Raw genomic sequence first — 25,700 nt, 5'->3', positions numbered from 1 at the left:
TCTAATTTTAATAAAAGTTTCTTTAATTAGATGTCAAAACCCTCCATAATAAATGGTTATCTCCCTGATAAAACTTCCCAGGGAGGGGAAAAAGCTAATTATCAATTTACTAATCTTGCGGATAGGGTTAATTTTAATGTATAGCCTAAACAGAAGTTCTAAATGCTCAACTTCAGGACACAACAAAAGTCTACAACATTTTTTTCTTTATTGACATACTCAAAAGAAAGAGAAGTATATGGACCAAGCCTATAAACTTCTCTAACTCATAAACATACAAAATTCACATTACCTAATGTAACATTTTGATAAAATGGCCAGCTATTCACATGCCAAAGGAAAAACCACTGTATCAAACTAAATTATTTAAGTTTGGTAAGTTGTGTGACTAATCTTTTTCTTATGGTGTGCAAAACTTTGGGTAGTGAAACTGTTCTTTCACTATCATGTATAAATACTTGAATTTTCAGATGTTCTAATACACACAAATCAAAAGCACAAACAAGAAAAACACACCATTGTATTTCGTAAGAGGAACATAAGATAAAATAGGGGGTCTTTACCTTACTGTACATTAGACCCTCACTTTGAATTTTCAGGAAAGTAGAACTTTCTCAAAAGGCTAACATCTAAAAGCAAAAGCAATTCGGCACGTTTTATCCAACATTAAATATTTTACATATATTATAAACACACACACAAACACACATGTATACATACAAATAAAAAGGGTTTTGGTTATTTTTTTACCTAAATGCAAACTGGATGAGGATCCATGTGATGAAAGTGATGGCGGTGGCGTAAGTGAATGTCCTGGAGTTTGGCTTGGCAGAGGCATGCCTATTGGACTTGGAGAGGAGGAAAATCCCAGACTATTGTAAAATGGTTGCCCTATGGGTGCTAGGCTGCTACTAGATCTTTTGTACAAGTCAGAGCTAGTAGATAGAGACTCTCTCCTTGTGGCACTACTACTTGCAGAACTGCCAACTGAAGAAGAAATAAAAAAAACCCTAATTACATACAGTGTTAACTGAATAAAACCTATCCCCAACTGTTGCTGGGAAATAACAGAAGTGATCACAATAATTATTTTTAGAAACACTGTGGAGAAGATAATTACTGTGATAACTATATATACACTAACTTATTAATCATAAAAGGGTATAAATGCACCCCAATAAAATAAACAAAATAATTAACAGAGCAGTCAAATGTTTCATTATTTCACACATTTACCACTGGCACATATGATTACTGTGCTTTAATACCCTGGTATGATTTATAAACCCTGGAATTCGAGTTGTCTGCTTTAGAACATGCTAGAGATTAAATTCCAGTAAGGTTAAATTTTGGTAATATCCTAATTCCTAAAACCTGGTTCTCAGATTTCAACTCCATGCCAAGAAAAGATTATAGTTATGAATGCAATATTAATACATTCTCTTCACCATTCACATTTAATTTGGCTTCTACTTGTGTTAAAAAATATAGTCCTTTAAGTCCATATTGGCCCGAATATTAGTTGTACAATACAGATGACAGCTAACTTCCAGCATTTCTCACACTATACATTCTCCCTATTCTCCAAAAACTAAACTACCACGCATGCACACACATACTAAACTTTCTCCTAGAAAATTAAAGGGCTTGCCACTGTTATACCAAAGATGCTTTCACTTACTATCTCTCAGGGCTCTTCTATTCCTAAGATTCTATTACTAGCCTCCTGAGCCCCTTACACTACAGCCTCAACCATCACCATACCATATTTTGAATTTTAACTTAATCTCAAATTCAACTATTAACATTCTAATCATTTTTTCCTTTGTATTACAAAAAATAATAAATGGATACTAGAATCACACTATTATGTAGGCCTTGGTGAGTTACGCACACTTGGAAGAGCAAACCAACATCAGGTTGCTAACCAACGTGTATAGATAATCAAATTCTTTACCGTATGTGCATAAGGCTATCCAAAACTCCCAATTCTTAAGTCTAACTTGGAGTCCATATTTTCCAAGTATGCTTCCTTCTTATTTTTAAATATTCAGATACTTTTAACATGCAACAGAATTTCATATTATACTTTTTAACCTGTCTGGAACCTTTTTTTTTTTAAAGGACAAGGCTTATATTCGGACCAATATGGCAATTCTTTTGAAGGACTTTCAAAGTTTCTATTAAATAATGCTAGTTTTCTAATCGCAAGTCATACAGGGCATACAGAAAAAACTTAAGCAGGGTATATGATGGATAGACCAAGTTAAGCTTATCATATAGACCAGTACCTTACACTGGTTTTGGCAAATTCAAATTCTTTAAGAGAAGGGGAACCAGGCTCATGCTACTCTTCTATGCAAAAGATCATAATGCTATGAAACATTTTATACCAGCCCATGTAATTTATGAAAACTGATCATGTTTTACTGAAAATTTCACATTTTAAGATAGCATAAAAATGAAAAGTTGTGAGCGACTATATGCATTTTAACAGTAAAAACAAAGATAAACATTAATGTAATAAATTGCTCTTTGAGTTGGTTTTGGCAAAACTGTCAATGTACACTGCATTAACTAGCTAATTTAAAAGGACACTGTCAAAGATATATTTCTAAAACATATTCATATTACATACTGCATTTGAAAAATTCCCATTTATTTCAAAAACCAATTTAACTGACAAGGAAAAAGACAACAACTCTCTAGTAAGTGCAGTAGCATTATCATTTCCTTGGCCAATAACTAAAGAAACTGGTTTCAACACATGCGATATTACTTTCCTCCAAAACAGAAAAGTTAAGCCAAACATTTAAAGTCAATTCGGAAATAACAGTAAACATAAATAAACAGGCTCTTTTAAAGTTTTATTATGTCTAAAATTTCTCTAACACGACCATAAATATGAAAAAAAAAAAAAGTATACCTAAGACAGCTAAGAGGCTAGACAGTCAATGGAGTCAACTACTCATTCATCAACTGTGTATCAGAAGCTAAATTACCAATTTCCAATTGTAACACAACTTTTAAAATCAGTCACAGAAAGGATGATTTAGTTAGCATATTGTAATGGCTATGGTTCCTGGTCAGTTGTACCATAAACTGGTATTTTCCACACTGCTAAATATTAATAATTTCATTATATGGGTAAAAGGATAACTATGCATGTTAATTTTAAGTGTGTGTATAAAATATATTTTTTATTTCATGTAAATATGCTACTAAGATAATACAAAATGGCAGTGGATAGACTCGTTGGAAGAATACGTATTGTGTAACACACTTTAATGAACTCACAAAAGGTCCAAGAGAAGAGAGAAGATAATAGACTATTGACTGGTGTTCAGGGGTGGCCATCACAAATACCCTCTGAAGCAAGGTAAGATGGACCATTCCCAGACTGGACATCAGACCTGAGTGAATGCTGCTTATAAATAAAGAGAGGCATGAAGGTCACTTTGGGAGGAGGAAAGGCATCTGTAGGGTACATTTCTAGAAGATAAAATGTTCATGCCAACCAGAGTGTGAAGGCTTAGAAAAACAGTTTTAAAGAGTCAAATGGGAATTTGGAGGAAGAACTGAGTAGGGTATTGGCTAATATATATCAGACCATGACTGACCTAATATATTAGGAAATGGAACATGAGGTTTATCAAAGTTCTATTTTCTCCTGATTATTTATGCTCCTCAACCGATAGTTTACAAAATATTCATATCCACAACCTTTGCTTTTTAAACTATAATGGTCTTTCAAATTTTCCTCAGAATATTTATAATTCTTTGGGGAAAATGTCCCAAATGCATTAGAAACAAATGATGCGTTCTACAGGAATTTGTAAGATTGACATAAAAACACTGAACTCCAAAAGAAATAAAAAACAAAAAATAAAAACTCAAGCAGGAATATTTAAGGGTTGGACAGCCTCTATGTTCACTGGATTTTCCCTCTATGGTTCCTGTACCCATTCTTCACAAAATTTTGTTAGGCATGGATGACATTTTGTTATGCTTCATTATAACAAGAAAAAAAGCATTCCGTACCTACACCTTCAGAGCTGTTTTACACCATCCCCCCTATAAATATGAATGCTAAAAGTTCACAAGACACTTCTAGAGAAAACTTGTAAATATCATTAATAATGACTAGTATTATATTTTGCCATTTTCCACATCAGAAAAGATATAATTTGATGTGGTGGAAAAATAGATGAGGAACAGATATTAAGGGCTCTACGATATTATGTTGCAGAAATAGAAAATCTCTTGAGGTTCAAATAAATAGCTTAGCCCTCATGACGGTCGTCAACTCTATCAACAGAATTAAAGTAATCTGTTTTTCCCTAATATTTCCTGAATATGCTAGGAAACTCAGAATATTCAGGAGAACTTCAAAAAGTCTGCAGAAATATGGAAATTACAAGATAATTTTGGTGCAAGAAAAATCTGAAACCTACGCTGTCTTTTCATAATACACATTTCCCATGAACTTTTTTTGAAGACCCTGCATAGAAGGTGTGCCAACATGGAGTCAATGTAAGTTCTTCCTTAGTCACAAGATATAGGAATTAATGTGTATGAGTTCTTTATTTTGTGAAGCTATTAAAATTTTTGATTTCTCAATTGTTATATAAAGCTATGTGTTACAAAAAACAAGCATCCTTTCAAATGAATATTTAGTGACAAAAGGATAAATTAAATTATTTAACTGAAAATAAAGATAAATAGACTGGTAGTTTCCAAGGAGCTTCTGTTTAGAATGTACATATACATAAATGTTATATTCCAAGTAAAGAAACTCATTATGAACCACCAGCTTTTCATAATAAACTATCTGATAAGCACATAATTATTATTTGAAAACACTGAAAATTTAACATGGCAAAGCATTTACCTCCTCAAACATTAATTATGCAGAGAGTAAGGAAGAGGAAGTAATAAACAGACAATATATTGACCCAAATCTTACTAAAACAAGTTACAGTAATAATTCCATAAAGACAGGAGAAAAAGGAAATGTATTATGTTTGAATTAAGAATAGGCTGCTTGACATGAGCTAAACATTCATAAATGTTGAAGATTTGCAGGACATGTTTTTTACTCCTACAAAATTAAACCAGTTAATACTTTATTCTACCCTTCCTACACTACATATTATTATTGCCTATTTTAATATTAAACACATACATATACCACATGTCTACTTTAGCTGAATACACTCATCTTAAAGATAAAACTTACCTGAAGAACCAAATCCGCTGAGGGCTGAGCCTATAGCAGCACCCAAAGAGCTACTGCTTCCAAAGCCAAGCGATGTACTTCCAGGTTGACCAGGTCCATGAGAGAATAAAGAACTGCTCTGGGAGCTGTTAGTTAAAGAATTGCTCCCATAGAATGAATTAGACTGCAGATTAGTGCTTGGCTGCTGCTGCTGCTGCTGCTGCGGTGGCTGAGTGCCAATTGGCCGAAACAGACCATTTGTGCTGCCTGTAAGACTATTTGCAGTTCCTCCAGCTGCTGCTGCTGCTGCTGCTGTAAAAAACATTTCAGATACTTCTTAAAACTACTCAGAAAGCTATTCGACATTTTTATTTTAAAGTGGTATCTTAAATAACACCAGGAAAATATCATCCCTAAAGATGTCAGTTACACTTACCAGCTTGTGCTGCTGCTGAACTAATTAAAACAGGTGTTGGAGCCATTAATCGAACTGGAGTTCCAAGGCCAGTTCTTGCTCCAGGGCCAACCACTAAGGCACCAGTCTGATCATAATAGGCAGTTGGAGCTAGTACTTGATAGCCTAGATAACATTTAAAGAAATGGTTATTGATGAAAAATCAAGTGCATCTAATTGTCCCCTGCATTTGTATTTTCATAAACCTAAAACACAGTTTTTTATATTAGTACCACGAAACTTTTTGGGTACCGTATGAAAATAAATACACTTGAGGCACTACTATATATTTGAAAAGATATACGAAAAAGTAGCAGAGTGTAAACATTTTTTTCTCCAAATTTTAAGAGATGCCTTTCACATATGGATCATAAATAAGACTTAATTTTCCTTAATATAGAATTGATTATCAAGGGTTGATACTAGTAAAATATTACCATTTAGTCTTGAGAGGCTGGACACAAAGTAGGAACTGAGGTGAACACAATAAAAAGTGTGTAGTTCTAAACCAAGTGCTTAAGTAGGAGCATTCCCTTAGATTTTCATTGTAATCATTCTCTTTAAAGACTTGCAAGGGGCTGGCGCTGCGGCATAACAGGTAAAGCCGCTGCCTGCAGTGCCAGCATCCCATATGGGCACTGATTTGAGTCCCAGCTGATCCACTTTCCATCCAGCTCTCTGCTATGGCAAAGCAGTGGAAGATGGCTGAAGTCCTTGGACCCCTGCACCAATGTGGGAGACCTGGAAAAAGATCCTGGCTCCTGGCTTCAGATCAGTGCAGCTCCAGCTGTTGCAGTCAATTGGGTAGTGAACCAGCAGATAGAAGACCTACCACTCTCCCTCTTTCTGCCTTTCCTTCTCATTCTGTAGAACTCTTTCAAATAGATAAATCTTAAAAAAAAAAAAAAAAAGACTTCAAAACTTATCTGAACATACACTTTTTTGTTTGAAAGATTATTTATTTGAAAGGGAGAGACAGAAAGAGGTCTTCCATCCACTGGTTCCCTCTCGAGATGGCCTCAATGGCCCGAGCTGCACCGATCTGAAGCTAGGAGCCAGGAGCTTCTTCTGGGTCTTCCATCTGGATGCAGGGGTCCAAGGACTTGGGCCATCTTCCACTGCTTTTCTAGGCCATTGCAGGGAACTGGATTGGAAGTGGAGCAGCTGGGACTCAAACTGGCACCTATACGGGATGCTGGCACTGCAGGCAGCAGCTTTACCCGCTATACCACAGTGCTGGCCCTGTGAACGTAAACTTTAAAACCATAAAGTAACAATTCATTTGTCAATGTTCTCTAGCTAGTTTAAATAAAAATCACAGGAGCATTAGTTTTATTATAGCCTGTGCTCAGCCTGATAACAATTTGCATTACTAAGAACTACAGAAGAGTGAAGTACACTTCTTGGGTTTTCTTATACAGAATTCCTCAACTGAACCAAAGAACACAGAAAACAATTCAAATGACTACTGAGCCAATTCTGCTAATGATGGACCAAAACAAGTACCAATACACTGGAACAGGAGAGATGTAAACTATACAGTAGAAACTTTAGGGCAAAAAGGTTCATCTCCCCCTGGAATTCAGGCTGACAAAGGCTTTCTCTTGCAGTGGCAAGGACTTACGCTCAACAGCTTAACAACAATCTTAAAAATGTACTGATGGGGGCAGACGCTATGATGCAGCCATATTTCCGTCAGTTCAAGTCCTGGCTGCTCCACTTCCGATCCAGCTCTCTGCTATGGCCTGGGAAAGCAGTGGAAGATGGCCCCAAGTGCTTGAGCCACTGTACCCATGTAGGAGACCTGGAAGAAGCTCCTGGATTTGGATCAGCCCAGCTCTGGCCGTTGTGGCCATTTGGGTAGTAAACCCATGGATGGAAGATCTCTCTCCCTCTGCCTCTCTGTAACTCTGTCTTTCAAATAAATAAATAAATAAATAAATCTTTAATTAAAAAGTAAAAGCTAGGGCCCGGTCCCGTGGTGTGGTGGGTAAAGCCGCTTCCTGCAGTGCCAGCATCCCACATGGGTGCCAGTTCAAGTCCCAGCTACTCCACTTGCGATCCAGTTCTCTGCAGTGGCCTGGGAAAGCAGCAGAGGATGACCCAAGTGCTTGGGCCCCTGTGCCCGTGTGGGAGATCCAGAAGAAGCTCCTGGCTCCGGGCTTTGGATTGGCACAGCTTTAGCCATTGTGGCCATCTCGGGAGTGAAACCAGAAGATGGAAGACCCCTCTCTCTCTGCCTCTCCTTCTCTCTTGGTGTAACTCTTTCAAATAAATAAATAAATCTTTTAAAAAAAGCTAATCCATTAGAACAATCTGGCGCAAACACGGAGAAAGCTCTTAACTGCTACTGAACTCTTTTAAATATCACACATATAACTTGCAAAAGGAGAGGAATTAGTTCAGTCAATTCATCCACCAAGATCTTCATTGTTCAGTTTATTTTCTAAACCTTTCTTGAACCCGAACCTATTCATTCTCTTGACTGCCACTATCCTGTCCAACCAGACCTATACTGTCTGCTCATCCTCTTTTGCTCTACTTCTATAACCTCTTCTCCAGGTGATCTTTTAATATCCAAATCTAATACCAAATCCCTGCTCAAATTTTTCCAGATTTGAAAATGTAAATCAAAACTCTCAATATAACCCACTACATGTTATGGCTGGTCTCTGGTCACCTGGCACTCTTGTACCTATTATTCTCTAATGTAACTAGGCTTTAAACTCCTTAAAGGCACTATGCTTCTTTCCACCACAGGGATTTACTAAATTGTATTCCTGCCACAGAATGTATTTCTCTCCCTCTCCCTATTAACCTAGTTTGATTCATTGCTATTCATTTGCACATTTGGACATTTTATCACTTAGCTACTGAATGCCAGGTACTATTATTAGAAGCATTGTGGTATATCAGATAACAATAAAATATCATTCTCATGAAGATTATTTTCTACTGCAAATGAACAAAAGGCTATGTCAGACAGTTTTGAGGAGGATTAAACGGAGAGAAAAATTAGGGAAAGTGGACAGAAAGTTTTAGATGATAATAGTAGTTGTCAATACTGTCAAGCTGGATCATGAAGAACACCCTTAACAGGATGACATACAAAGAAAAGAGGAGTGAAAGACTGACAGACCAGTTAAGTAGATTTCTATAGAGAGGTCTCTAAATACAGAGGACAGAAACGGATTGTGGTTGAAACAGAGATGGAAGAAAAGTAATCGAAATGGGCAATAAGGGGCCAGATCCTTTTACTCTGAAAAGACAGGCAACCAATAGAGGGATTTAAAAAGAAGACTGAGTTAATTTGATTTCTCTTTCACTCTAGCCATTGTGTAGAGAACAGACTCCATAGGGGAGAAAGGACGGACAAAATTAAATGGAGAGCTAATCCAGGTGAGATGGGAAGATGATTAAATCGCAGCTAAAAAAAAAGACAGTTGGATTCAGAGAGCAGCAGGACTTGTTAAAACTAGTTGTGGGGTATGAGGGGGGGAAAAAAGGTCAAAAATTGCTTCTTGAATTGCTATTTTTAGACAAAGTTTTACAAGAATGGAACTGCTATTTAATGTCAAGTAAAGATGAATACTAATATATTCATAAAATTAAAGTCTCCAAAAATTTCTCAAAAGTGTGCATTATGAAAAAACCATGCATGGATTTCAAAACATATTTTGTACCAAAATTAATTTACCTTAATTCCATTTTCTATGAACTTTTCTTTTCCTTTTTTTTTTTTTTTTTAAATTTATTTGACAGATAGAGTTAGACAGTAAGAGAGACAGACATTTGGAGAAGGTTGGGGAAGAAGGGGGGGAGGCGATGGAGTAAGGACAAATAAGCTAGCCAGCCACCCAGTGGTTCACTCTGCAAATGCCTCCAGAAGCCGGGAACTTATCTAGGTTTTCCAAATGAGTCGCAGAGACCCAACCACTGGAGTTATCACTTGCTGCCTTCCAGTGTCTGCACTGGCAGGAAACTGGAACTGGGAGTCAGATGACAAGAACTGGGCTCAGGCACTCCAATATGGGACGTGAGATGTACGCACCTTAACCACAAGGTCAAATGTCTGCTCACTCTTTTTATTATCACGCATTAGCTTTATATCTATGTTACTGTACGGATATGGAAAGAGAATGACGATCTTGAGAATTCAGTACAGCAGCATGAGAAGCTTTAGAGTGAAGCAATCATCTGAACAGTTAACTCACTTGCGACATACTAATTTCAGTAAGCCACTTTTATGAGACGGGTTTTTAAGTTTATATTCTACATGAGCCAAATGTGGCTCAAAAGGTTAAATAAAATAATCTGCTTTAAGACATGTCCTAATGATACAAATCTTACCAGTTTTTATCATTCCATGGTTAACAATCAAGTTGTTTTTAGACAATTAAAGTATTAAAAAGCTCTTTTTAGAATTATCAAGAATTTACTGTTAAAACAAGAAAGAGCTTTCTTACAGAATGGAAATAAGGTGGATATAAAAATAGATTCTAAGAACTCAATAAAATCAATAGCACTTGTTTTTTTAGTAAGATAAAAAATAAAACTATGAGCTAAAACAAAGAAAGGGAACAAAGGCATGTATTAAGAAATGAGCCAAGAAAGTACCAAGAGCCTAGCAAGATCAGCAACAGAGGCAGCAGGAAACATACACAGCCCAGAACTACTTCAGATTCCAGGTTCCCCTAAGAATCTAGTTAAGGCAGAAGGATTCTGTAGTCTACACCTCTCTCTCTATCTGTAACTAAAACCTAAGAAGAACCCCGAGTAGTCTTAGGAATGCTCCAGAACTCTCCGAGCTCACTTCTTTTAAGTCTTATCTCCATGTGCCTACACCGACTTCAGCTTCAGTCATTTTCTCAAAAGGCTGCTGTGCCAACACCTTGTCTCTGCAAGGGACCAGGACAGTAGCTAACAGGAAGCAAATATATAACTTAGTTAAAAAATGCGAAGGTGGGGCTGGCATTGTGGCATAGTGAGTAAGGCCACTGCTACCAACAATGGAATCTGTATGGGTGCTGGTTTGAATCCTGGCTGCTCCACTTCTGATCTAGCTCCCTGTTAACAGCTTGGGAAAAGCAGCAGAAGATGGACTGTTTGGGCCACTGTCACCCATTTGAGAGACCCAGATGAAATTCCTGGCTCCAGCCTGACCCAACCCTAGACACTGTGCCCATTTGGGGAGAGGATGAACAGATGAAAGCTCGCTCACTCTCTCTCTCTGCATCCATCTCTCTTAGTAACTCTTTCAAATCAATAAGTCTTAAAAAATAAAAAAAGGCCTCTCATTCTATTCGCCTTTATACTTTAGGGACAGCAATATAAAAATTGGAAGCAGAGTAGCTGGGACTCGAATTGGCACTCCAATATGGGATAGGGGCATAATAAGTAGTATCTTAACCTGCTGTGCCACAATGCCTGTCCCTAAATGACTATTCTTATGGGAAAAGTAGCAAATTGCAACCAACTGCTTTCACTTCTTGAAATATTCAGAAATCTGGGCTAGGTTCACCTGGAAAGATGCTTTAGTTTATGACATAAGAGTAAGGAAAAATTGGCTTTGTAGAGAATTTTGACACATATTTAGCATTATTGTCATTGAGTCTCACAAACGGTATTGAAATCAACCATCAGCATCTGAGTTCATTACCAGGCAGTCAAGATTTTAAAGACACTTCTCAATTGTTTCACCCTTCAACGTGGGAGCCTAAGATTTAAAAATTTCCGATTTCAAATCTATTCATATTTCTACAACTAACCAAATATATACCTGGCATGCCCGTAGCAAGACTCTGACCAAAAGCCAGAGTTGGATTTGCTGCTGCAGCTGCTGCAAGTGATTCTGCTTGCTGCCCTTGCTGACCCTGACTGGGAGTAAGAGGACGTTGACCTGCTCCAGCACGGAGAACCTAAAAGGACAAATGATTTTCTTAAAAGTAATAGGTAAATCAACAAATTTACCTAGGACAACTGTGAATAAATTACAAATAGCTTTTGCAGTGGAACACATTTACGTGTCGTGCAATATAGATTCGGCATGCAAAATCACAAAATATTTTATCAAAAACATAATCACTGACTCTTAACAACTAGAATAATTTATAAAGCAACATGGAAGTTCCAGGTCTTTGAGCAAAAATTCTTTCTAATAGTCATGCTGATTAATTTACCAAGGCAATTACATTTTTAAGATTTGTTTAGGAGTGGAGAGAATGGCAAAATCTTAGCTGAAGATTAAAACATTTAATTTTACTATCACTGTTTTTTAAGTCTGAAAACTGAAATGCAATTTCTTTTCATTGATCAGAAAATATTAAGCTAATATTTTAAACAGTAATTTAAATACCTGGAGAAATATGAAAAGATCATTACTTTGAAAGTAATATTATGAGCATACTTCTAAGAAATGATGAAAAGAATTTTAAAATTGCTAGAGAATTTGAAGAGTGAAATATAACAGAACTATAGAAATGAAATATACTAAATCTTTAAATTCCTAAACAAAGTATAGGTCAGGAAAAAACAACTACATATAAATACTTGTGAACAAATTATATGTGCCAGATACTATGTCACATATTTAGGAAACAAAAGAGAAAAAGACACAGATCTTCAACACTAGAAACCCACAGGAAAGAATATTCAAGTACTATTTACGGAACAAGGGCCTACCTGCTGCTGTCCAGGCTGAGCCTGTGATGCTGCTTGCTGACTGGCTGTGTTGTTTGCCGCAGCTGCAGCTTGTTGCTGAAATAAGTTGGCTGGATACACCCCCCACGGAACACCATAATACTGAGGTGGAACCACTGCTGGACCTAAATCAATACCCCATGTCCCCCCAAAAAAAGAAAAATCAGAAAGAAGGGTCACTAGATTTTACAGATACAATCTGAGGTCAGTCACTATTAGTTTAAATGGAGACAAGCATAAGACTTAGAACATGTTCTTACTCCATTTTTCCACAAACATTTTGAATTTCTCTTGTATTTTCATTAAAAGTTAGCTTTAATTTCTTTAAACAATCTTTATAATCTCCCACCTCTTCTTGCTGTTTTTTTCCCCCTAATTTTATTCGGGAGCAAATATCATTATTGATGCATGGATTATGTGACAGCAGTGGTCTTAATGCAAGATGTGAATCCGAATTTAAAGCTACTAATGGATTGACAGGACAGGTAATCCTCTATTCAACACGTATGAAATCCAATTCATGGGTCTTGTACTGCCAAACACAGATAAGTGTATACAGAAAACATCAGACATAATCAAATTAAGGTTTCTTATCAATCAATTCTCTTAAGAATTATTTTCTAACTGCTGAGGTGAGTTACAAAAAAATATTTTTAACCTTTGCTTTGTAACCTATAACACAAAGCTGGCAAACATTCCAGTACCAAGTTTGCTACAGTGGTATCTGAATAGAAAATCAAGTTGAAAAATATTCTTAATTTGTGAAACAGTCACAATTCTCACATAGCAACTGAAATTATACACAAATAAACGAGATATCAGTGTTTACGTGGTTAGGAAAATGAGAGCAAGAAAGAAGTAGGTAATATAAGAACAGATGAAAATAGGTAAGAAAGCTAATAAGGAGAAACTGAATGAACTGTTCCTGCTCTGTTATACTTTATTTAATATTTGATTCTTGGAGAGTAAATGGAATTATGCACAGTAAGTCCCACCATTACAGTAATGAAGAAAATGTCATGAATTCTGACACAAGAACGTCCTAAAATTGTCAGCGGAGTATTAGGGCATCTAATTGGTTTCACTTTGTTTTGGAAGAAAATAAAGCCCACTGTAATTAACATAATTACTAAAAGGAAAAGCATTAAGACGTTTAAAGGCAAACTATATTTCCAAAGGTAGCCAGGTAATAACAACCTATAATGAGGGCTGTTACAGCACTGAAAAGACTTTATGAAGAAAGAGTACACTGCAGAAACAAAACAGGACTCAGGCATCTACCTAGACGTTCACTATCCAACAGAGTTAGAAACCACTTGCGGTTACTAAACAATTAAGAGGTGGACAGTCCAAAATGGCTTGAACTATAAAAGTTTAATATACACAGGATTTAAGACTTAGCACAAGGGGCTGGTGCTGTGGTACATCTCATATCAGAATGCTGGGTTGAGTCCCTGCTACTCCACATACAATCCAATTACTTGCTAATGTGCCTGGGAGAGCAGTGGAAAATGGCCCAAGTGTTGGGTCTCTGGCTCCTGGCTTCAGCCTAGCCCATACCTGGCTGCTGCAGCCACTTGAGGAGTGAATCAACAAATGGAGATTTCTCTCTGACACTCTACCTTTCAAATAAATCAACCTATTAGTAATTTTAAAAACACTGATTACATGCAGAGAAGATGGTATTATGGACACGTTGGGCTAAATAAAATATATTGAAATTAATAGCATTTGCTTTCTGCTTTTATGATGTGGCAACTCAAAAGTTTTAAATCATGGGCCAGTGTTGTAGTGCAGCCAGTTAAGCTGCTGACTGTGACACTGATATCCAGGGTGGGAGTGCTGATTAGAATTGGTGTCCCCAATGCTTCACTTCAGATCCAATTTCTTGCTAATGGCCTGAGAAGACAGCAGATGACCCTGCTACCCATGTGGGGAAACCAGGATGGAGCTATGGGTTCCTGGCTTTTCTCTGGCCCAGCCCCAGCCATTGTTGTCATTTGGTGAGTGAACCAGAGGATGGAAGATCTCTTTCTCACTCACTCACTCTCTCTTTCCTTCTGTCACTCTGCCCTTTCACAAAAATAAATCTTAAAAATATTCAAATCACGTTTTCTGGTTCACATTGTATTTTTCCTAGACAGCACTGGTCCTAGAAAACCTAGTCCAGAATGCTTATCCCAAAATAAAATGACCTCTTAAAATTGCTTCCTTCAGTCCCATGGATAAATGTACAATACATGAGTATTGGCTGGCGCCGTGGCTCGCTTGGCTAAATCCTCCGCCTGAGGCGCCGGCATCCCATATGGGCACCGGGTTCTAGTCCCGGCTGCTCCTCTTCCAGTCCAACTCTCTGCTGTGGCCCGGGAAGGCAGCGGAGGATGGCCCGAGTGCTTGGGTCCTTGCACCCGCATGGGAGATCAGGAGGAAGCACCTGGCTCCTGGATTCGGATCAGCGCAGCGCTGGCCGTAGTGGCCATTAGGGAAATGAACCAACGGAAGGAAGACCTTTCTCTCTGTCTCTCTCACTGTCTGTAACTCTGTCTCTAATTCTGCCTGTCAAAAGAATTAAAAAAAAAAAACAAAAAACAAAAAACGAGTATCTTTATATACAGTAATATTATATACTAACATCAAGCTACATACATCAGAAAAAATCCCACATGGTTAAAGAATCACATGCATATCCAAATCTGAATGTAACAAGTTAGTTCCATTCTACTAGCTAGGGTATCAAGCAAGAATCTGAAATTAACTGCCTTCAAACAACGAAAGATTTGACTATAAATTCTAAACTTCTAGAAAAAGATTGCTAAATGCCAAAAGTGAATTTAAAACCATGTAATTGATTATTGACAAACATTTCGGTGAAGAGAGCACTGAAAACCAAAAAGAATCATTGACAGCTTCAAGTCAGCCCATGAGCAGACTCCAACCTGTTCTTGCAACTGTGACCAGCATAAATCACATTGAAATCTTACTTCTATTTCTGCAGCCAATTCAACCTAAGACATACTCTTCCTAACCCTACGCAAGATCAGCAAGTTGTTTTGTTCAGTAACACAGTGCCTGACCAGCCCGAGACTTACTTAAAAAAATGGTATCATTTTGGTTTCTATTTCATATTGTGAGTGGTAGTCTCAAGGGTTTTGCAGTTTTTATTAAGTTCTTCCCAACTTCACTCTCTTTTTATGACCTTCTCATTCATTTTAACAGCGCTCAACAAACTTTTTAGACATGCACTCCCTTAGACTGCCGACGCTCTTTACATTACCCCTGGCCTGGGTATTCACATCACCTGGTTTATTTTCTGAAAAATAATACTTTACAGCATCTCTGTGGATACTGGGATTGATCATTAAAATGGAGATTCATGTTTGACAGCATAAGATTTCTGAAACTGCAGAAATGAAAAATGTAAACTAACTTTGTATTGGTGGAAAAGTGTTACAGCTTAGGCTCTTCCTTGTGGCATTAGCTGAAAAATCTCCCTGGAAACCAGCTCAATCTGCATAATGGTTCAGTTCATCCAAGAAACTTCAAATTGCCCAGATAAAAATAAAGTCTACACCAAAATTATAGTTAAATCCATAATAAACAACAAGGATGAACAAAAAGTTACCTGCTAATGTTGCTGCTGCAGCCAATCCTGCTGCAGTATATGGATCAGTTCCTGGAGGAGCAGCACTAATAATATATGGATTTGGCACAAATGCAGCTGGAGCAAGGCCTGCTGAGAATACTCCAGCTATATTTAAAAAGGGGAGAGATAACGAATAAAAATGTAAAGTGTCTTTCTTCATTAGGTAAAAACATTTATACTCTGAATCTGGAGTCAGGTGGGGCGGGGGGGGGGGGGGGGACTGTATAGCACGCCAATTTTTTACTAAGTGACCTTGAATACACAACAAAACCTGACTTTAAGTTTTTTATTTAATAAATACACAGTATCACCAGCTTTCTTGCCCCCCCCCCCTTTTGTTTTTAAAGAATCACATGCAGGGCCCAGGTCTGTGGCATAGTAGGTTAAACATCTGCCTGCAGCGCCGGCATCCCACAAGGGCGCCGGGTGGAGTCCTGGCTGATCCCCTTCCAGTACAGCTCCCCACTAAAAGCCTGGGAAAACAGCTGAAGATTGCCCAAGTGCTAGGCCCCCGCATCCATGTTGGGAACCTGGAAGAATCCTGGGTTCGTACTGGTCCAGTTCCGGCCGTTACAGCCATTTGGGGATATCAGCGGACAGAAGATCTCTCCCTCCCTCTGTTAACTCTGCCTCTCAAGTAAATAAATAAATGTTCAAAAAAAAATCAGATGTGATATTAAGTATTAAGTGACTGCATTGTACTAGAATATAACAGGTACATAATAAAACTGGAACTATAACCAGAGAAGATTGAGGAAGAGCTTTCTGACACAAGAACTGAAGGTTTGGACCTTACTCTGAAGGCAACACAGACACAAGGAAGAGTTTTAATTCAGCCCATTGTTGACTCTAACAATACATGCCCATGGATTTAGTGAAGACTAAGAAATATTTTAAAATAAACATGTGTAGTACTTATTAAAGTGAGAAGAAACTCCTAGGTAATGAGGAATCACTGTAATGATTACTAAAAACCTGAAAACATGATCCTAGGGTTGCCTCTTCTGGAAAAATAATTGAGATAAGTGGATGAGAAAGAAACCATGAAAAAGATACACTTAGAGTGGCTGGTGATGTGGTGTAGTGGGTAAAGCCAATGTCTGCAGTGCCGGCATCTCATATGGGCACAGGTTTGAGACCCTGCTGTTCCATTTCCGATCCTGCTCTCTGCTATGGTCTGGAAAAGCAGTAGAGGATGGCTCAAGTCCTTGGGCCACTGTACCCACATGGGAAACCCAGAAAAAACTCCCGGCTTGGGATTGGCCCAACTCTGGTCATTGCAGCCATTTGGGGAATGAACAATGAACAATGGAAGATTCTCTCTGCCTCTGCGTAACTCTACCTTTCAAATAAATTTTTTTTTCAAGATTTATTCAGAGTTAAGGACATCAAAAAAGGAAGTTTAAAAGATGACAAAAAGGGGGAAGGATTACAGGTATAAAAGTAAGTGGATATGAAGTTATTTTTTCTTTTAAAAAACATTTATTTATTTATTTGAAAGGCAGAGTTACAGAGAGAGAATCAGATGGAGAAAGATCGATCTTCCATCTGCTGGTTTACTCCCCAAATGGTGGCAACAGCAGGGGCGGACCCAGGACAATGCCAGCAGCCAGGAGCTTCCTCTGGATTTCCTGCGTGGGTGCAGGAGCCCAGGTACTTGGGCCACATTCCACTGCTTTCCCAGGCCCAGTAGCAGGGAGCTGGACAGCACATAGAGCCGTCCAGACTCATAGCAAGGCCCATGTGGGAAGACAGCTCTGCAGGCAGTGGCTGCATCTGCTACATCACAACGCTGGCCCAGAAATTCTTAAAAAAAAAAAAAAAAAAAAAAGGATCCAAAAGATATATTTTTAAATCTGGAACTTACAAATCAAGATTTAAAAAAAAACCTATTTTATTTTAGACTATTCTACAGTACCTTTCAAAGTTTTTGACTTTGACCCACAATATGAAGTATATTTCATAACAATCTAGTGTCCATATACACATACAGTCTAGGTCATACCAAGTCTCACACACAACATGTATCCTTATTGGGGTCAGCGTTGTGGCACAGCGGGTAAAGCTGTTGCTTGCGATACTGGCTTCCCGCATGGCACTAGTTTGAGTCTTGGCTGCTCTGCCTTGGATCCAGCTCTCTGCTAATGTACCTGGGAAAGCACGGAGGATGGCCCACATGTTTGGGCCCCTACATCCACATGGGAGATCAGGAAGAAGCTCCTAGCTCCTGGCTTCTGCTGGTCCAGACCAAGCCGTTACAGCCATTTGGGGAGTAAACCAGCAGATGAAGATTGTTCTCTCTCTCTCTCTCTCAAATAGATAAATATTTCTTTATTAAAAAAGGATCCTGTTTGAGTTTCAATCACACTCTTTTCTCTGGTTTTTTATTTATTTTCTGTAATTTTTGAAAGTATACGCCACGCTGGCGCCGTGGCTCAATAGGCTAATCCTCCACCTTGCGGCGCCGGCACACCGGGTTCTAGTCCCGGTTGGGGCGCTGGATTCTGTCCTGGTTGCCCCTCTTCCAGGCCAGCTCTCTGCTATGGCCAGGGAGTGCAGTGGAGGATGGCCCAGGTGCTTGGGCCCTGCACCCCATGGGAGACCAGGAAAAGCACCTGGCTCCTGGCTCCTGCCAGGATCAGCGCGGTGCGCCGGCTGCAGCGGCGGCCATTGGAGGGTGAACCAACGGCAAAAGGAAGACCTTTCTCTCTCTGTCTCTCTCTCTCACTGTCCACTCTGCCTGTCAAAAAAAAAAAAAAAAAAAAGAAAGTATACGCCACAACATTGTTTTCACATATAAGCACAACAATACCATTTTAAATTTTTTTTTGAAAGGTAAGAATTAAACTGTGCAATAAAACCTGTGCAGTATTTCAAGTTTGCATAGAGTCACATGCCTAATTATGCTATGGGTCCAAGGTTTCAAGATTTCCCTCAACATAACTATCATGAATTTCTTAATCATCAAAAATAGAAAAGTATGTAAAGTATCCATGTTCTACTTATAGGACAAAAGATCTGAAAGCCAGCTAATTTTTTTGTATTTCATGACTTTATAATATAGTTTTGAAAAGTTCAAATACTAATGGAGTATTCTCAATTTTAAGCACACACACACATTTTATATTCTAGACTATAATGATCTACTTTTCTACTTATCAATTAACGATAGATCTCTCTGTCATGAGATACATATCTAGCTCATTCTCTTTAACTGCAAAACTGAAGGAATATGATTTAATCAGACTACTACAGGCACATAGTTAGATACTTCATAATCTTTTGCCATAAATCATGCTGCTTTCAAAAAACTACCCAGGTCTCCATTATCCTGTATCATTTTGAAAATTCACTTAAATGGACAACTAATATAAACTCTTCATCCCCATTTCCAGATTAATCTCCAGTATAGCTGCACCAATTTATATTCCTACCAAGGGTAAGTTAGAATGTCACTCACTGTTGCCACAACATGACCTTAAAAGCTTTTTAAACAGCTGTCAATCTGGTAAGAAAAATTTTAAAACCAACTATTTTAATTTATGGTTCTCTGATTATCAACAAGATGAAATACATTAATTTTTTATACTTTTTAATTTTCTCATTTAAATTTTCAATCTGCCAGGAATGAGACCCATTTATCCCCAAGCTATTTTCCAGATAATTGTTTTGTCACCAGGTTGAAAGGCCAAATTAAAATTCATCCCACTACTCTGCCCTAAACTCATATATATGCACAGACTCTGATTTATTTCAGTTTTCTTGTCCATAAATAACAAGTGTTTTGAAATAAGATTTAACAAGCCCCCTTACTTCCACTTTATTAGATTTCCATTAATTTTCTGGTTTTACATTTCTGAGACAAAATCCAAATCAAACTCTCAAATTTAAAACACAAACAAACACTCTTGGGGTTCTGACCAAACTACATTAATTTAGGAAGACTCGCTATCACTACCATATTGTGTTTTCCAAAAAAAGCCCACATATCAATTTACTCATGTCAGGAAAGGTTTGATCCTTTATAAATAATGGCCTTGCACATCTTTAGTTACTCACCCCTCCACTCCTCGTGCCCTGACTACTAAGGGTAATTCCAGTGTTCTGGGAGATTTCCCAAGTTTTATTTTCCAGCTCAGTAACTCCAATCAATTATGAGGCCCACTTAGAACTATTTTTTTAATCATTTCTATTTACAAGATGCTGAAATGCTTTGTTTTCATACAATTTTATTGTTTCAGGACCACCGATCACTTTTAACAGGTTAGCCTTATCTCTTAAAGGTTGTGAATAGAAGTTCTTTCCAAAACCTTAACATTAACATTCTTTTACTTCTAACTCAAGTGTAAACTGTTATGACTCTTTTCTAACTTATCTTTTATGTTCTTATTCAAATTTCTCTTGCACTAACCTACCAGGTGGTACCAAGACCACCTTGACTTACGCTCTATACTCAAATCTATAAAATGAGTCTTTGGATTAGTGGAACGGGGGCTCTTACCATACATGATTGGAAGAACTTAAATCTCACATGTGGTAGGGTGAAGGTCCTTTCCACTTATTCCTCTTATAGGCCTCAGCAAATACACAACTTTATTGCAATTTATCCCCCTATTAGATTTCCTTCAATTTCTTGCACTGCAGAAATTCATTCCCCAACTACTTTTACAATCCTGCCTCTTTCGTTTTTATGAGTGTATGTGGATGTTAATTTTTTTAAACATCCTGAGGCTGTCACTGTGGCACAACAGATTAAACTGTTGCTTGCAACAATGAAATAATATATTGACATAGGCCACCCTTATCAGTGCGGCTTCAAGTCCTGGCTGCCTGATTTCTCATCCAGCTTCCTGCTAATGTGCCTGGAAGGTAGCGCATGATGGCCCAAGTTTGTGTTGTTTTACATCTTTAAGGCATCAAAAGAAATCTAAATTTATTTTATAGGGTAACTATTTTGACACTAGACCACGACAAAAACTACAGAAACACACATTGCAGAGACTAATTTCACTTACTCATACTGATGCAAAAAAAAAAAAAAAAAAAAAAAATTAGCAAACTGAAAGAATGCATATGGTAATAATTATAAATAAGTCAACATTTCCAAGAGTGGAAAAATGATTCAATTATTTAAAAAGATTCATGACTTTGAACATGAGAACAGTCCAAAAACTTGCGGAAAACAGAATTCAAAGTTTATCTTTGATGCAAAAAATTTTAATCCATGCATAGGCTTTTCATAATATGCATTTGCTGTAACTGTTAGACTCCTTCATATTCATGGATTTCAAAGATTTCCACATCAAAATAAACTTATCTTTTAATACTGTTTTCTACAAATTTTGTATAAGATATTCAAGAACTTTCATAGATATCCATTTAAAGCTATAATGAAAGGAGGCCATTTAATGCAAGCAAATCATAAAATAACAAAGAACAAACTGTATCAAGAAACAGGTAATCTTGGGAGAGGTGGGGAAGTTGCCAAGTGGTCTGCTCCTCGTACAGAGTGCCTGGTCTGAGTCCTGGCTATTTCACTTCTGATTCATCTTTTGCTCATGTGTATCCTAAGCAGCAGCAGGTAAGGCTCTGGTACTGGGGTCCTGACACTCAAGTGGGAGAGTCATATGGAGTTTGAGCTGATGACTTCAGCCTAGCCGAGCCCAGCTGCTGCAGCCATTTGGGAGTGAATCAGCAGATGGAAGAGGTGTGTGTGTGTCTAGTTTTTAAATAAAAAATTTTATTTTTAAAATTTATTTATTTGGAAGGCAGGATAACAGAGAGACAGAGAGAAAAAGGTCTTCCATCTGTGGTTCACTCCCCAAATGGCTGCAATGGCAGGGGCTGGGCCCTACACCCATATGGGATATTGGCACTGCAGGTGGTAGCTTAACTCACTTCATGGTAACACCAGCCCCCAAAATTAAAAACACACTACGCCCTGGATAAGAATACTTAATGTCATAAAAATTTTAATTTTCCCTAAGAAGAAAACGGATTCTGAAGTACATATAAAAACTAAACAGGAACAAGAACCTTAACATTTCAAAAAAAGAGCAACAGGCATGTTAGTATGCCAAATATTAAAACACATCACAAAGCCTTAAGAAATAAAAGCTGTGGTACTGACTCTAACAATGAGAGATGGATGGACTAAGTACAGGGCAAAGGGGAATGGGGGAAAAGAGGAAAGAAACAGGTCCAAAGAACATGCCGCTATTAGACATCATCTATAAATGTGGACATTGTTAAAGAAAGCACAGTGTCAGACTGGGCAGCCCAACAGTCCTGATACAGAACAATACAAACCCAAAAGAAGACAACCAACTTAGTGTTCTATATATTCCTCCATCAATTCTGTGCGGAGTACTCACAACTTTTCTAGTCAGAAATAAAGTCAAGTTTAGTCAAAATCAGATATGCATAAAACAGTTAAGAGGGGGCTGGTGCTGTGGCACAGCAAGTAAAGTTGCCACTTGCAGTGCTGGCATCCCATATGGGCACCAGTTTGAGTCTTGGCTGCTCCACTTCCAATCCAGCTCTCTGCTATGGCCTGGGAAAGCAGCAGAAGATGCCCAAGTTCTTGGGCCTCTGCACTAGCATGGGAGACCCAGAAGAAGCTCCAGGCTCCTGGCTTTGGAATGGCCCACCTCCAGCTGTTGCAGCCACTTGGGGAGTGAACTAGTGGATGGAAAACCTCTTTCTCTCTCTCTCCCTGCCTTTCAAATAAATAAAATAAATCTTAAAAAAAAAAAAAAGTTAAGAGTCTACACAGGTGGCAAAGTAACAAGTGACTATGCATAAACACTATACTGATGGCATATTACTACTTTTAATACTGTACTATAATTATATGGGATGGAGCCATTAAGGGAAACTGGGTATGGGATATGAGAACCCCTCTGCATGCTCATTACAAATGCATGTGAATCTATAATCATTTCAAAATAAAAAGTAAAAAAAAATTATCATTCAATCTTTTTATTCTGCAATTTAGTACTAGAAGATCACAATCACAAAGAAGGGAAATAACTAATAAACAGCTATCTCTATGATTTAGCTGTATTAATAAACAGTAAGAGTTTGCATGGGGGGATGACCAGGACCAGTTAAGGAAAACAAAATACCCCAATATAAAAAATGTAACATGTAACAAGCTTGAAATCTAACAGTAAAAAATATAATTAAAATGATTTAAATTACAGTAAAGACTAAAGGTCAAAGGCCAATTAACTTAAAAGGAGAAAATATTTTTAAGAAATGTTCTTGGGATTCCCATTTTTCAAATAGTTTTTAAAATGAACATTTTGACTTGATAATTAATACAAATACTTACACTTGAATTTTCTAGCATAACTCTCTTGATGTCATGTTGGGAAAAAAACTTTACATGTTGGCAACTTTTATTAAGTAACAGATTTTCATTAACAACATAAAAAGAAACAAATTTGTCCCCTAGTTAATATCCTTTGATCTCAATGAGATGTCTCAAAGTCTAACAAAGTATCATCAACAAGTAAATAAAAAAATTCCAAACACTTTAATACAAACTGTTTCTGACAGCCTAGTCAAATGGCCATTTGTGAAGACTCACCTATGTGGGGCTGCTGAGCTGCTGCTAACGCATACTGCTGCTGCTGAGCTGCAGTCAACTGCTGAACTGTGAGTGCATTAGTCCTCTGAAAGAGCTATCAGGGAAAATATTTTATACAAAGATTATCGTCAAAACATTTCATTTCTAGTTAGAAAGTGGTGAGCAAAATACGTAAACATTTATTTGAAGCACTTTTAATTACAAAGACATTTTAACCAATGAAACATTAAATATTCAAGAACTCCATCATTTATGTTAATACTGCCCCAGTAAATACTTCAGAAGAGCCTCTTAAAGGAGTATGCTTTACCTGCTGTTGGGAATTGTAGTCAAAAAGGCCCACAGTAGCTCCTGAAGAGTCCATTGGTACCTGATTACCAGGATAGTCAAACTGTAAGGAATCCAGACCAACTTGTTCCATGGCATCCAGATTCTGAGTTTCAGGATTAGAAAAGTCTTCAACAAGTGGTTTATTAGTTGTAGGATTAGGAAGAGGCCCCAATCCCTCTGGAGGATTAGTACTGGGGCCTAGGCGCTCAACTACTTCAGTTGGAGAGGCTTGACGACTTCCAGGAGTACGACTATGGAAACAAAACCAAAAAGCACTATGAGCAAAAGGACGAAGTCAAAAACTGAAATGGGAAGTTAGGAAAATCAGGAAAAAGAGATGCTATAAAATACAAATAACAAATAAAGAATTCCTGGTCACTAATCCATTCATTACACCATATTTTTCTATTTAATATAACTTCTTAAGAATTTTAAGATGTGGTTTCAATATATTAATGATCATTGTCTCAATTTGAAAACTCACAAACTCAATTTCAGAGATAAAAAAGGGGGGGAGGGGCACCAAACCAAGACAAAAAGCTGATTACTGACTTTTATCTTTTATATTTTCTTTTCTTTTTTTTTTTTTAAAGATTTATTTATTTATTTGAAAGTCAGAGTAACAGAGAGAAGAGAGGCAGAGAGAGAGGTCTTCCATTCACTGGTTCATTCCCCAGATGTCCGCAATGGACAGAGCTGCGCTGATCTGAAGCCAGGAGCCAGGAGCTTCCTCCAGGTCTCCCACATGGATGCAGAGGCCCAAGGACTTGGGCCATCTTCCACTGCTTTCCCAGGCCACAGGAGAGAGCTGGATTGGAAGGGGACTAGAACCGGTGCCCACATGGGATACCAGCACTTCAGGCCAGGGCGTTAACCTGCTCCACCACAGTGCTGGCCTCTGACTTTTATCTTTTCAATAATTTTTGAGCAAATCATTTCACGTTTCAGGTCTATTTCCTTATTGAGACTGAAGATGATTTTGTGGTTCTAACTAATGTCCACAAAAGAAACTATTTGTGAAAGGTCTCTATGATGGCTCTCAGAGGTATCTTTACTGTTTCAGTATAAGCCATCAGAAAAAAATGGAAACGTGTAACATATTTGTTAAAAATTAAGTATATACAGCATAAGTATTATTCTACACTAAAAAAAATTTTTCTATGAGGCTGGCATTGTAGCATAGTGGGTTTAAACTGCCGATGCAATACTGGCACCCCATATTAATGGCCAGTTTGAGTCCTGGCTGCTCCAGGTCTATGTTAATGCACCTGGTAAAGCAGATGATGATGTAGATTCTTGGGCCCTTGCCAATCATGTGGGAGACCCGGATGGAGTTCCTGCCTCCTGGCTTCAGCCTGGCCCAGCCCCAACCACTGTGGGCTTTTGTGGGAGAGAACCAGTAGATGGATTACCTTAACTCACTCTCTTTCCCTCTCTGGCCCCCTCTACCTCTGCCTTTCAAATAATCTTTTATGTAAAAACAAAATGCTATTGTACCATAGCCTCTGTAAAATTCCCAAGAAATTTAACATTGAACTATATTTTAAGCATCAGCTTCTCTCTTTTTTAACATTCACCATAATCTAAACTTTAGGATCCTTTCCCTTACAAGAGAGAAATAGTTTATTGTTCTGAGGAGCCATGCATTCATGGTATATTCAAACATAAGTGTATTAAGTAAACGGTAATAACTGCTTTAGGTAGCTTTTAATGTCAGTTGTTACATCTAACATCATCTGCTACTTTAGGAGCTCCAATTACC

The 25,700-nt window shown here is 37.8% G+C and overlaps 1 protein-coding gene across 50 annotated transcripts in view; it reads right to left on the bottom strand.

The window, feature by feature from the left end:
- PUM2 (pumilio RNA binding family member 2) overlaps nucleotides 1–25,700 on the bottom strand; it is a 94,958-nt gene that overhangs the window by 28,989 nt on the left and 40,269 nt on the right. For 14 of the 50 annotated variants that reach the window (XM_070069412.1, XM_070069416.1, XM_070069399.1 and 11 more), the window contains 8 exons: nucleotides 23,919–24,189; nucleotides 23,609–23,702; nucleotides 15,994–16,119; nucleotides 12,354–12,496; nucleotides 11,452–11,590; nucleotides 5,655–5,798; nucleotides 5,240–5,530; nucleotides 751–987 (listed from right to left, as the gene is read on the bottom strand). In XM_070069412.1, coding sequence (XP_069925513.1) covers nucleotides 751–987; nucleotides 5,240–5,530; nucleotides 5,655–5,798; nucleotides 11,452–11,590; nucleotides 12,354–12,496; nucleotides 15,994–16,119; nucleotides 23,609–23,702; nucleotides 23,919–24,189 — 1,445 coding nt within the window. The remainder of the gene's footprint in view (nucleotides 1–750; nucleotides 988–5,239; nucleotides 5,531–5,654; nucleotides 5,799–11,451; nucleotides 11,591–12,353; nucleotides 12,497–15,993; nucleotides 16,120–23,608; nucleotides 23,703–23,918; nucleotides 24,190–25,700) is intronic. The other 36 variants (XM_070069430.1, XM_070069431.1, XM_070069424.1 and 33 more) reach the window with 7 other exon arrangements.

Source organism: Oryctolagus cuniculus, chromosome 2 (assembly GCF_964237555.1).
Source record: "Oryctolagus cuniculus chromosome 2, mOryCun1.1, whole genome shotgun sequence".
NCBI classification, from domain to species: Eukaryota; Metazoa; Chordata; class Mammalia; order Lagomorpha; family Leporidae; genus Oryctolagus; species Oryctolagus cuniculus.
Note: the sequence above shows the minus strand (reverse complement) of the source record. Positions and strands in the feature narration are given on the sequence as shown.